Source organism: Aegilops tauschii, chromosome 2, assembly GCF_002575655.3.
Source record: "Aegilops tauschii subsp. strangulata cultivar AL8/78 chromosome 2, Aet v6.0, whole genome shotgun sequence".
NCBI classification, from domain to species: domain Eukaryota; kingdom Viridiplantae; phylum Streptophyta; class Magnoliopsida; order Poales; family Poaceae; genus Aegilops; species Aegilops tauschii.
Window position 1 is genome coordinate 237,661,721 of NC_053036.3, and position 14,540 is coordinate 237,676,260.

A 14,540-nucleotide genomic window follows, 5' to 3' on the forward strand; every position below is an offset into this window, starting at 1 on the left:
ATCTTCTCAGGATTGGCATCAATCCCACATTCGGAAATGAGGAAACCAAGTAATTTGCCTCTGGGTATGCCTAATGTACACTTAGCTGGGTTGAGCTTGAGACCAAAAGTGCGTAGGTTTGCGAAAGCCTCGGTGAGGTCAGTCAGGAGGTTGGAACCTTTCCTAGACTTGACCACAATATCATCCATATAAGCCTCCACGTTCCAACTAATCTGCTTCCGTAAGCACTCCTGGATCATGCTCTAAAACGTCGCCCCAACATTTTTCAACCTGAACGACATAGTGATATAGCAAAACCACCTAAATGGGGCGGTGGACGCTGTTTTTATTTCATTAGGGCCATACATTCAGATCTGGTAGTACCCGGAGTACGCATCTAGAAATGACAGCCGCTCACACTCGGCAGTAGAATCTACTATATGATCTATGTGAGGGAGAGGGAAATGATCCTTCAGGCAGGCCCGATTGATCTGCTTAAAATCGATATACATTCAGCGAGAGAGAGTTATTTTTCTTTGGCACCATGACAAAGTTGCAAGCCACTCGGAGTGGTACACCTCTCGAATGAATTCGGTGGCCAAGAGCCGCACTATCTCCTCGCCAATCGCCTTGCACTTCTCGGTGGAAGATCATTGAAGGTGTTCCTTGACAGGCTTCATCTTCGAGTCGACACGGAGTCTGTGCTCGGCCAGATCCCTGGCAATACCCAACATGTCAGAGGGCTTCCATGCGAAGATGTCCCAGTTCTCACGGAGGGACTGGACAAGCTCGCCTTCCTATTTGCTATCAAGGGTGGTGGAGATGTTGGTCGGGGTGACATTCGGGTCCTCGGGATGAATGTGTACTAGCTTCGTCTCCCCTGCCGATTGGAAAGGGGATTCCACAGTCGACTTCTTGGACTAAAGCATCTCACTCGAATCGACCGCCTTTTTGTACTCGTCCAGCTCGGCCATCGCCATCTGCTCGTTGGCGATCTGAGAGCCCTTCTGGAGACACTCTTCGGCCAACTTCCGATTGCCCGTGATAGTGATCACGCCTTTCAGCCCTGGCATCTTAAGCTTAAGATACACGTAACATGGTCGGGCCCTGAATCGTGCATAGGCTGGCCTACCCAAGATAGCACGGCAAGCGCTCCGGAAGTCTACCACTTCGAAAGTCAGCTGCTCCTTTCGGAAGTTCTTCTCCTCGCTGAATACGATGTCGAGGGCGATCTGTCCGAGTGATTTGGCTTTCTTCCTAGGGATTGCCTCGTGAAACTGCATGTTGCTCTTGCTGAGCCGGGTCATCGGAATGCCCATTGCCTCCAGTGTGTCGGTGTAAATGATGTTGTGCCCGCTGCACCGTCCATTAGGACTTTGCGCAATCGGACTCCACCAATGGCCGGGTCAACCACCAAAGCCTGCCGCCTGGAGGTCGGAATGTGGGCCGGGTGATCCGACTGATCGAAGGTCACTAGTGTCTTGGCCCAGTCGAGGTACTTGGTGATAGTCGGAACCGCCATGTTGGCCTCTCGGTTAATAACCTTGAGGCGACTCTTGCTTTCGACGTCGGGGAAGATCATTAGGACTGTCTCGGGTACCCAGAAGTACCTTTGCCTCCGTCATCGTGCTCCAAATCCTTGTCCCAGGAGGATTCTTGCCGCATCTCTTGCTTCAGGAGCCAGCACTCCAGAGTGGTATGCTTGGGCAAAATCAAGTTTCCCTCCTCGTCTTTCTTCGCATGGATCTGGCAGGGTTGATCGAGGATGTCACTTTTCATGGCCACTTGCTTCTTCCCCTTCTAGCCTTTCTTTTGCTTTTGGGAACATTTGCTTTTGCCTTGGCCGACCAGGGCCGCTACCTCAGCACTCCCTCCAGCTTCAGCCTTCCGCTTGTGCTTCTTTCCCTTATTTTTTGTCCGACTGATGAGCAACGCCTGCTCGGCTTCTGCCGCTTCTCAGTCGGTCTTCCTCTTCAGCATTGGTGTATCGATTGGCTATCTCCATAGCCCGATTGAGAGTCAGGGTCTCAGTTCAGCTGAACTTCATGTCCAGCTCTCGATATCTATCTCCGGCCTTGAAGGCGTAGATCGCCTAGTGCCCGGTGACGTTCATCACCGTGTTGTGCAAGGTGGTCCTCCGCTGAATGAACTCACGGAGAGTCTCAATTTGCCTCTGTACACAGTGTTGCAACTCGGCTAGACCACCCGATCTCTTGTAAGTGCCTTCAAATGTTTTGATGAACACTCTCGCCAAATCATCCCAGAATTTGCTACCTGGCGGGAGCTGTGTAAGCCAGGCCCAAGCGGAGCCCTCGAGCATTAGGATTCATGGCCACACCATCGTTGCTGCCGCCAATCTAAACCGCCACTCGCTAATCTTCCAGCCATATCTTAGGCTTGGACTCGCCAGTGAATTTGCTGATCCCTGTGGCCAACCTGAAGTTGCTTGAAATATCCGCTGCTCATATGTAATGGCTGAAGCACTCGGGACCTGATAGTACAGAACCACTCAGGATGTCGTGAATTCTCGTAGGGCTTGGCCTCTGTCAACCAGGTTCTGAGCGAGAACGGATCTCGCATTGAACTGTGGGTCTCCAGTGTCCCTCATGTGACAAGTGGGACTCGGCATGCGATCGCCACCATGTGTCCGCCTGTCGTCGTAGGGCTGGCGCCCGTACGCACCATCTCATGGTGGAGGCATCCGAGCGCGATCGTAGTCGTCGTCACACTGGGGAGATGCAACTCAATTGCACCTCCGATCTTCGTGGTGATCTCTTGAGGAGGAAGTGGCTCGGGGCCTGCCGGAGCTGAGTGGGCTATGAGCCAACTGAACGATCTCCCCGTGCACTGATGCGCTGTGGATCCGATCTCTAGGCTGGGACACTGCCACATTCTGTGACAACGCCATTTTCAGGAGCTCCTGGATCTGCCGAATCCCTTCTCCAGTTGCTGAGCCGGAGGGCTGGATGGAATTCGCGATCTGAGTGTCGGCTGTGAGATTTTCTAGTGGAGTACTTAGACTTGATACTTACGATGCTGGTCACTCGAGAAAAGCTGGCGCTTATGCCGACTAGAACTGGTTGATGGCGCTCACGATCGTCTAGCTCCCTCTGAAGCCGTCTGAGGCAACCGCGCTCGGCCAGGGTGGCCAGGCGAGTTGACTCCATGGCCAATGCCTCGGGGGTTGTCCCGGTGATGGGGGTGTTCAGGAGCTGCTCATTCCTATGACGAAGCTCGTCTAGCTGATCCGGGGTGAGATCCTGAGGCACGTACGACTCGTGGCCCATGGAGTCGCCGTTAGTGTTGCCGTGTGACGCGCCTGCACGGCCGTCCCGGGCACCTGTGTACCCTGGGGGCGCGTGATGCTCGGATTTGTCCGCCATGAGAATCTCAGCGGTCGACTCGATACTTTCGCACTCAGACTCCTTAGAGGAATCGCCGAGTGACCCGTAGGAGTGGTCGAGAACATGCTTGTGAAACTCGAGAGCCGCCACGTGCTCCGCCATAACTTGGATGGCCACATCGTGCTTGATCTAGCGTTGTTGCCGCAAGCGCCCGGAGCGCTTGCGGCGGCATGCGATGGTAGGGCGAGCGGCCACTCCGCACGGAGCCGAGGGCTGCAGGAGAAGGAATTTGTAGGATGATGTGCGGAAATGCGTCGCATCGTGGACGGGCAGTGCCTGCACGTCCAGCGGGGCCTCACAAAGCCACTGAGTCATCGGCTTTGAAGGAGAGTGTCCCAAAACAGATTTTGCCGCTGACCGACATAATGATGAAGAATTCCACCTACGCCGTGAAATTTCGCTAGACGCCTAGCCCCACGATGGGCGCCAACTATCGGGGTTACGATAAGAGGGGCAGAGCCTTGTATGGCGCAGGTGTAACACTCGGTGTTTTGTGAGTTCAGGCCCCTCTCGGCGGAGGTAAAATCCCTATGTCTCGTGCCCTAAGGCTTGCTTTGATTTGATGGGTATGGTTACAAAGATTGCTCGTGCCCGGCTATGGACGTGGTACAGCTTATATAGAGTGCGCTGCAGCCCCATGTCTCACATGTCGCTGAGGCATTAAATGACACTGAATGCTTTAGTTACATGTGTGATGAGCCTCTACTACGGCAGTTACTGGTAACAGTTGCCTTGACTCTTGTTAAAGGACGACTTATGATTCCTCAACCGTTGCAGCTCCCACGACGCCCTCCTGTCTTCTTGGTCCGAGTGGTGGTCCATCAGCCGAGTGGCGTGTGGTCGTTAGAGTGCCGTCGAGCTGTCTGAGTGGACTTCCTGATGTAAGCATCTGAATGCTGGCATGGTCCAGGGACCTACCCATGTTGGTGATGGGCCCCATGTGAGTCCCAAATGATTGGTCCTTGACCCTACCTGTAATAGGTGACCACATCAGCTAGGACTATAAATAGGCCTCCCCCTCCTTATTTCTAGGATAGCTAAATTAGATCTCATATCATAGAGCTTAGATCATGTACCTCCCCTTGTGGGATTTCTCTTGAAAGAGGGACACTCCATTGGAGTTCAAGACCTCCATTCGAGAAGATCCTTAGGGATTCAAGACCCGTGTTAGGGAAGAACCACCCATGCATTCAAGACCCATCTCTCCATGCGATTTGGATGAACTACCTTGTGTCTTTATTTCCCTTGCTGTTCTTGGATCTTGATGCACCTCTGGTATTGCTTGTGATTTGAGAAGTACTTGGGGTGAATCTTGTGCAACATAGTATTTTCCCCTTTGATTTCTCCACATTCTCCCCTCGTGCTCTTCATGTTCCTCCACAAATCCACCTCCAATTCGGGAACATCGGGCCACCTAGGATTTTTCCCTACATCATCTTGGATCAGAGCAAGGTTGACATGAATTTGGAGCCCCAAATACCCACTTTCTTGCCTTAGTTCGAATTTTTCTCCCCAATTAGAAAATTTCCACAAAAAGGAGCTCAAAAAAATTTCTTGCATTTTGATGTTTCTTGTGTGTTTTTGTTGATTTTGATCCGTGGATCTAGTGTTTGGCAAGTGGATCTACCTCCCATGGCATTCTCTACCTCCATTTTTCCCCATCTAATTTGACCCACAAAATCGAAAATCCCGCCCAAAATCTCAGTCTCGAGCTCGAACCTGTGCAGTGTTGACCTGTACGGATAATCTGGACAAGGTACCGAATCATCCGGGCATCACCCGGACCACCTGGACACCCTCCCGGACGTCTGCCCCCCCCCCCCCCCCCCGCGTAACCGATTCTGGATAGCGAACCCGGATCATCTGGATCTCCTCCCGGATATCCGGCTATCTCTAGACTAAAAATACTCTCACCACCATCAGACTCCATCATTTTTTTCAAAAAATTGGCATGTTTGCCTAGGCCTTCCACCATAACTTCCGCACCACCATCCAAAACTTTCGCAGCCTAACTCATTTTGGTTACCATTGCATTTGTGGTTGTTTGAGTCACCGAAGGTGTTTTGGCTACTTAGGGACGATTAGTACTTCATCAACCATCAAGCGACTTAGTCCATCATCAACATCAACCACCGAAGTTCATCAGCGACGGCGATCATCCATTCTTTGAGATCACCTTCAACCGGAAGAAAGTACGATTACTCTTAACTTCATGAAAGGTTAAGTGTGACGAAGGTATCAATCCCGTCATAAACTTTTACTTCCTTTCCATTACACCTTGATAACCCCACCATCTTTGCGAATACCTTCATACCCTTTGAGACTAGGTATTCGAGTATTTTCAAGCTCCACAAAAACTTGAGCACCATAGTGATACGATATCTTGTTTCATCATTTGGTATATCTTATCATAGATTACTCCCGTGCATAGTGATACCTGTCTTGAATATTTGGTTGAGGCTCAATAAGTACAGTTGAAAGGAAGAAAAAGAGAAAATAATGCTTTTAAGCAAGAAAGAAAGACCAACGCTTATAAGCAAAAGACAGTTGAGCCTAAAAGATATACTTGTCCGTGAGGATACATGGAATAGGAAATGTTTTGCTTGCATGCATATAGGTTGGTGCCAAGTGGTGAATCATGGCCAAACATGCAATCAATCTACCGTCTCTTCTTGTGTTTGTGCAACAAGAGCTTAGTCTTCGTTAGGCAATTTTGTATTGCTCATCCTTATAGTTGCACAAGCCCAGTGGTGGAGCTAGCTCCCAGCGACCTGGGGTAGCTGCCCGGGTTACTCCGTCCACTCTTCACTAAACAATACAAAGAAACCATGATTATCATTACTAATTACTTGGGAAAATGTTGGGCAACATCGCCGTGTAAAGACTTTGCGCCAGCTCCTTCACCTGCCTGGCTCTGCCACTGCACAAGCCCCATTATCCCACCACGTGTGTTTCTTTATTGCCTTCCTCTATATTTGTAATCACCTGCTTTGCATTTTGCGTCCTTTGGATTGATCTAAACTTTTACAACATCTTGGACTTCAATTTTCTTCATATTTTGTGCCACTAGCCCCATCGAGCTCCACTATAAGCTATTTGCCCACGGGAATTGACCTAAACCATTGAAACAATGCACCCCCACCAAAAAGCATAGGATAAGAAGGAAGCGAGGGTCAGCGAGAACGTACAGCCGCATCATACTAAGGCCGGTAGATATTCCAAAACACGTCATCCAACTCGGTGCAACATCGAAAGGTTGAGCACGCTGGGTCAAAAAATGCCATCCAGGCAAACTATGGTATCAACCGGCCGTTATCGATCACTCCATCTAGTAGAAATATCGCCCTATGTCTCTCATGCACATCCATGTGCACGCTCTCTCTCTCTCTGTCTATATATATATATAACAAAATATTATTCTGTTACTCAAAGTTGAACGGACGGCCTTGAGACGTTGGACTGATAGGCTTTGCCATGTGAACTATTCTTCATGTGTCTTCGAGGGACGAAAATTGTGGGTTCAACGGGGAGCTTCCGAGGGTTCTCCAGCGTGCTGCTGCAAGCCATTCGTTGCCAGAGGAGACATGTTCAGGATTCTGCACGTGCGCGCGCTCACCTGGTCAGGTTTTCCGGGCTCAAGTCACCGGAGGTGACGACGTGGGCATTTTGCGGCGGAGGTGTTGCAGGCGCTGGAGCCGTCGACTATATGTTCGCTTGGAGATTTTTTGACTGTAATTTCTGATCAGAAGTTTTGCCATTCTTGGTCGTCGGCCATGGCCGCCATGCAAGTGTGTTCTTTTTTTTTCTGATGTTTTGTTTTCAAATTGGCGTTGCAGGGAGAGCGATGAGGATCGTATGAACATTTTTGCATTGTCAATTTTGCTCCTTTAGTTGTTTCTACCCGGTTCCCATGTGACTTGGTTGTCGGCGGAGGTGGTGTATCATGGCTGACTGTAGCCTACGATTTCTTAAAATCTGGTCAAATGGTGTTATTAAGTTTCGTGTTTTTCTGTGTTGTTAAATTTTTTGGGCAGACATCCATGCTTCTTGAGTATGTGTAGTTGGACTGCACCCGGTCAAAGTTGTATTACTGTGTGTAGACATCAGAGTAAGTAGTTTCTACCGGCTCCCTACCCAACCATCTGCACTATCAATATAAACCCCTCCCCACCCCCTACCCTCTCTCACTTTCATTCCACCAGCTGCCAGCAAAGAAAAGCCAGATGGATCCTGACCTGGGAGAGGTCACAGAGGAGGAGGATGCCATCAAGGTGAGGCCTGTAGTAGCAGACCAGAGGATGAGGAGGAGCTGTAGGCACAGGTAGATGGCACAACATGTGGCCGAGGAAGAAGTGGATGCAGAGTTCAACAGACGCCTTGCCAACAAAGTGCTAGAGACTTACAACTCCACTGAACGTGAGCTAGTTTTGCCAGACGGCAGCAGAAGGAACTCTCTACTGATCATCAGGTGGGCTAGGGGAGAGCAGTCATGGCTCCACACCTATCCACCAGGGCCAAGTGGCGTCGGTTCTTTGATCGCTATGACTGAAGTACTAAAATTTTATGTTGTTAAGATTATGTTGGGAGAGAGCAAAGAGTTGAGTAACTAAATGAATGCATCTGTCTATCTCTGAATGAGATATTCTATCTACATATTTTGGTATGTGCACTTTGAACTGCTGCCGTATGTGCTCTCCCATGATCCTTTGAACTGCTACCTTATCTGTACTTGAACTGTTTTGCGGTCAATGTTGTATGACTTGTATGATGACATCGTCATAATAACTATTTTCTACCGGCTGGCTACCCCTGCCTATTTATTATTTTTATAATTTGCGAGTCATCCTGGCTATAAATTCTATCCATCTATGTGTGAATTGTGGCTCAGTCTCCTCCTCCATTTTCTTCCTTCCTCCAAAGATCAGATCTAGGTTCCTCCCTCTTCTCTCAGTTCTTTTCTTTTTATTTCTTGTGGTGCCCATGGAGGATGGTTCATGCGGGTGCCTCGCAAGGATGGTTCCCATAGCTGACGCTTGTGTGTACGAATCTGGTTTGGAGCTCACCCAGAGTCAGTGCCATGGGCAACTTTCATCACTGCTGTATAGCAAACACGGGTTTCGTGCTCCCTATGTTTGTCGCCTGACGGCTGGGGACTAGGAGGAATAATGGGTATGTGCTTCCCATTTTTTTGTTTTCTGCTTTGTAGGTCTTATTTTGAATCCCATGGACTGAATCTATATTTTAGATTTATCAATAGTTTTGTCTATAATTCTTAATTGGTTTTTTCAGAAGTTAACAGTAGTGATTCGTACGTATATTTTTTCAGTAGTTAACAATATTTATTCCTTTGTATAATTCTTGTTCCATTTTTTGTCAGAAGTTTACTGTAGGGATTCATATGTATATTTCTTCAGTTTGGTTAGGACATAGCAGTAGGTAGTCCTGTGTTTTGTTTTGGGTTCAGATATGTTCACTTGTTATGTAACAGTTGCTAGATCTATGCATATATTCAGTTATGTCAGGTGTTCACTTTTTTTCCTAATCCCATGCCCATTTGCAGAAAATGACATCCATTATCAGGATTGTTGCTCCTACTTCAAGGATACTAAAGATGGAGATGGCAGACAAGAACGGGTATCAGTTGATGGAAGTTGCCTACCACATCGACTTCGATGGTTGCATCAACCTAACTACTGGGTGGAAGGAGTTTGTGGCAGAGTCTGGAATGGAGGATGGAGACATGGTTATGGTTATGTTCTTCAGGAAAGATGACTCCTAACGTTCAGGATTTATGTGCTGTAGGTTTAAATGTGGCAAATGAGGCTGGTTGTGAGATTTGCCTGCGTTTGATTATGTTGCAGTATTTTTTTAAAACAATGTGTATGAGATGGTTGAACTTTATGTTTTACCATATGGATTGGAAGATTATGTTCGTATATTAATGTATGCGCTATATTTTTAATGTAATGCTTCCTATTTGGCTCAAGCGCGACGGTTCTATTTTTTATATTTGGTTTGGAACAACTATAGTTGAACTGATGTGCATCCTTTGTTTTTACTGGCATATTTTCATGTAGATAGGCCGAACACGAAAAATATATGCTGATGATGGATGTAGCACCCCTTGGGTTGAGTTTGTTGAACATGCATGCTGATAATGATAGTACTGAAGTACTTTGAATGTCAATGCCATATTGCATTTGTTTGTTGCACAACATTTTTTCTTATTATTGACAAGAATATAGAGCACAAATTAGTTTTTAGTTGACTACTGATAGTTCTAGTAATTTTTTAAATAAAAAGAGAACTTTTAAAAAAATTGTTCTAATTTTTTTATTACAATCTTCTACGTTGAAGTATCCTTTTAAAAATTTGTTTATTTTTTTTATTTTTACAACGAACATGTGTTTGAACTTTTCTACATTTTTTATTTGAACTTATTTATTTATGTGGTTTATTTCAAAAAAATATCTGCATTTGTTCCTTCGATTGGTTGTGTGGTATCCGAAGGAATTTTGTAATGGGTCGCTCTGTTGTATTGGGCCGCCCCCTGGAGCCATTGTTTTCGGCCCAAATAGCCCGTCCGCGTGGCTGTGTAGTGCCGCGTGCACGTGCGCTATGCATTTAGTCCCACCTCACTAGCCGAGGGGGCTCTCAACCTGTTTATAAGTGCTGCCGAGGCATACCGATTGAACTCCTCTAAATATTTACCTGAGAGCTTATACACGGCACTCGCTCTGTGGCATGACCATTGGGCCCTGGTCGGTTTGCCTGTGTAGTATGGTTTGCAATGAATTTGCTAGTGGTTTGCTGTTGGCTTGATTTCTAAGATCCACATGCGTTGGGCCGGCCAGTCCCTTGGGCGGTCAATTTTTTTGATTCTTCTTAGCATTTTTTGCTCTAGTTTTTCTTAGAATTTTCTGCCCTAGTTTTTAATAATTTTTTTGCCTAATATAAGCACTTATTTTTTATTAGTACTGAATGTTCTCCTTTGCTTGAACTGACATCTTTTTTGTAGTGTGTTTTACTCCCTTTCTTTTTGTTCTCATTTTTTCGGCATTTTTGGATTGATGAACATCCAGGTAAGACATCTAGGACCGCACTGAGGGTTGATTCTTCTATGCATTTTTTTGCCCTAGTTTTTCTTAGCATTTTTTGCTCTAGTTTTTACGAATTCCTTTTTTCCTGATATAAGCATTTATTTTTTATTAGTACTGAATGTTCTCCTCTTCTTGGACTGATATCTTTTTTATAGTGTGTTTTTCTCCCTTTCTTCTTCTCCTCATTTTTTCCAGCACTTTTGGATTTGATGAACATCCGGGTAAGACATCCAGGACCGCACCGAGGGGCATAGTGGTACCGACACACCTTTTTGCTTTTTGTATGGACTGATGAACAACGTCATCAGTAAAAAAGCGGCACTGCACCAAGTGATATAGTTGTACTGACACATCTTTTTTGCTTGTATGGACTCATGAAACATCTGCGTCAAGATTGACAGTGGTTGAAGGCACTACCCCCGCACTATGCCTGTTAAACGAGTGCACTGCCACGTTAGTGCGACGCCGAGCCGTGGGAGGGGGTCGCCCGACCCCATCCCGGCGAGGCCGTACTAGGAACGAGCCATAGCAGGCGACGACGCAGCATGCCGCGGTGTCGCATGCAGAGGCGAGTCCGTAACATGGCATTCCCCATTATCTATCTTTTAGGGGGGTGTGGGTGTGTGTGTGGGGGGGCGACAGAATAACCGCACCGCACCTATCAAACGAGCGCACTGCCGCTTTAGCGCGAGGCCGAGCCAGGAACGAGCCGTAGCAGGCGACGGCGTGGTGTGCCATGGCGTCGCATGCGGAGGCGAGTCTGTAACATGACTTGCCCCAGTATCTATCTTTTAGGGGGAAAATCAGCACCACACCGAGGGGCATAGTTGTACTGACACATCTTACGTCGTCACTAAAAAGTGATACCGCACTGATAACCCACAAGTATAGGGGATCGCAATAGTTTTTGAGGGTAGAGTATTCAATCCAAATTTATAGATTCGAAAGAAGGGGAGCGAAAGAATATTTGCTAGTATTAGCAGCTGGGTTGTCAATTCAACCTACGTGGAGATTAAATATTTGCAGAAAAGTGATGAGTAGCAAAGTAGTATGATAGTTTCGATAGTAGTGGTGACATCAATAGTAACGGTGACAGTGATAGCAATGATTTTGTAGCAAGTGTAACAGTAACAACAACAGTAGTAACTTATCAAGAGCAATATGTAGGAAATTCATAGACATTGGATCGGTGAATTCGTTGGATGATATTCATCATATAATAGTCATAACCTAGGGCGATACAAAACTAGCTCCAGTTCATAAATATAATGTAGGCATGTATTCCGTAAATAGTCATACATTCTTATGGAAAGAACTTGCATTGCATCTTTTGTTCTACCCTCCCGTGGCAGCGGGGTCCACAAGGAAACTAAGGAATATTAAGGCCTCCTTTTAATAGAGAACCGGAACAAAGCATTAACACATAGTCACTCCGAGGTTTATAGATGATAACACGTAATAGGTGAATATGACTTGCAAGATCGGATCTAGAACATAGATATAATGGTGAAAACTTAAACGGTTCAGATTTGAAATCATGGCACCCAGGACCAAAGTGACAAGCATTGAGCATGGCAAAGTCATAACAACATTAATCTCAGAACATAATGGATACTAGGGATCAAGCCCTAACAAAACTAACTCGATTACATGATGAATCTCATCCAACTCCTCACCGGCCTGTGAGCCTACAAAGGAATTCACTGGTACGCGTCGGTTCTATACAAACGATTGTTAACCCCTTTTCGCGACGACATTTGGAACCGTCGCCAAGTGAGTGTGGGCGATAGGGGGGTCCTTCCCACACGACCCAGAAACTGTCGGCGATAGGGAGCCAAGATGCATATACAGTACTCCTACTTGTTTGTGCTCGCATTGCCATCGCAATCGGTATTCTGTGGTGCTACGTTTACGATGCATGACCCATCACAAACGGCTCACTATTATAGAACGTGTATGATAAGCATACAAACACACACATTCGCTTGTCCCAAACCGTATGCAATAACTAATTAAGAAGATTAGCTAATCGTCGTACGAGTGTCGGATAGGATTATGAAATGTCGGACCGTCGTAACATCATCGTACACGACAACTATCGCACACACTATTCTGGGGTGCAATGTTTACGATGCATACTTCATCAGAAACAGTTCGTGGTTGCGAATCGTGTATGATAAGGCAATTATCACAAACGTTTAGTTCTTCTATGACCAAACGTTTGCGATGCGCGCAACATCACAAACAGTCCATAATTTCAAAGTGTGTGTGATAAGGTGACTATCGCAAACATTTAATAAAGAACTGTGTGCGATGTTGTTGTTAATCGCACATGTTTTTTCTTGGCTGATCATGTGTGAAGTGGAGATTGATCGCACACGTAGCGGATCCTAGAAACGTGTCTAATCTCCAGGTCTATCATAGATGTTTCGCTTTCGCCAACCCTATGGAGTATAATCCCTAATTAATCCTTAATTTAAAAATAATATGTTTTGAATTTGATAGTAGGCAATCACTTATTTCATATCCAGCCATGTTTATTACAAATATAGGTTCAACCACGAATGCATAATTCGATGCACAGGTACATATTCTGAAGAACTACAGAAGCACCATGTAAAGAATGATGAACCACAGTTGTACTAAAGACTGTAAAGAGAGAGGCGAAAGACATTCTGGTTGGTGGAGAAGGTGAAGTGGAATGCCCATATTGTGCCCTCCTCCATGCGTAATGCGCGCACGACTCTAGGCCAACCCCTTGTGATGGCTGCCCATCCATCCTTCACTGTCTTCATTACGACTTCTCATTGCTCATTGTAGTCTGGATGAAATACTTTAACCTTCATTGTGTGTCCACCAATCATGTAATTTACGAGGTAATCTTGAGTGAACTGCTTCGGGAACCACTTCGAATGAAAAAGATTCAGACATTGTTGTCTAACAACTCATTAGGGCAGTAAAAAGAGAAGGCTGCAAAGTTTGTAATTACCATCCTATAGCTCACTGTTGTGTTGGATAGAGCATAAACAAATAATTTGCTGGCCACCATTCATATCTTTTTGCTAATAATCCTTATCAGTTTCCTCACTTGATGCTTGTTCATGAATATCTCATTGCCCCATATGCAAAACGGGTCGATGCATGGATCCTTGCCAAGGGCATATTTACCTACAAGCAACAAGTCAATATTAGAAGCTAACAAGTGTCCATGCCTTAACATCAAACAAATATAGCAAAGGTAAACAACATCATCTCCAAATGATAGCTTGAATGTGTTGGTTTCAGCATGCTGTTAAAGCATATATAAAATGGAAGGCAATGTTACCGACAGCAGGCTTAACGGCCATCAAATATTGTAATTCAAACTAGTATTGTTGAAAATGAATAGAACGTAGGTAATGCTTAAACATCACACTGGATAAATGTGTAAAACTGAAATAAAGGGCATGTGTTAACTACACCAGGCATAACTGGAACCAAATATAGCCGTTCAAGCTGGTATTGATGCAGTCGAGCGGCACAGTTCCGACTTGCACATAATGAACAACACATTGTGAATGACTAAAATAAACAAGGCATAAATGATCAGTATACCAACCAAATATAGCCATTGAAAACTGGACAGAGTCTCAATGCTACCAACCTAACAAGAAAATACAGATAAACAAGGCATATGCTTGAAAACTGGACAAATGCTCACTGCAACCAACCTAACAAGCAGATACAGATAAACAAGGCATCTGCTTGAAAACTGGACAAATGCTAAAAAAAGCAATCTAACAACCAAATACAGATAAACAAGGCATCTGCTTGATAACTGGACAAAATGCTCACTGTAACCAAACTAAGAACCAAATACATATAAACAAGGCATCGGCTCGATAACTAGAAAAATGCTCACTGCAACCAACCTAACAACCAAACATAGATAACCAAGGCATCTACTCACTATAAACAACCAAATATAGCCATTCATGAAACTAAAGTGGACGATTCATACTTAAACATCGAATAGCCCTATTGAACAATACATGTTTGCATAACTGAAATAATTAAA

At 45.6% G+C, this 14,540-nt stretch overlaps 1 protein-coding gene across 1 annotated transcript; it reads right to left on the bottom strand.

Annotated features, from left to right (window-relative positions):
* Positions 1-899: 899 nt before the first annotated feature.
* Positions 900-1,298, bottom strand: LOC109768045 (uncharacterized). Its single transcript, XM_020326769.1, has one exon. The coding sequence runs from the start codon at positions 1,296-1,298 to the stop codon at positions 900-902; it is 399 nt and encodes a 132-aa protein (XP_020182358.1).
* Positions 1,299-14,540: the final 13,242 nt, after the last annotated feature.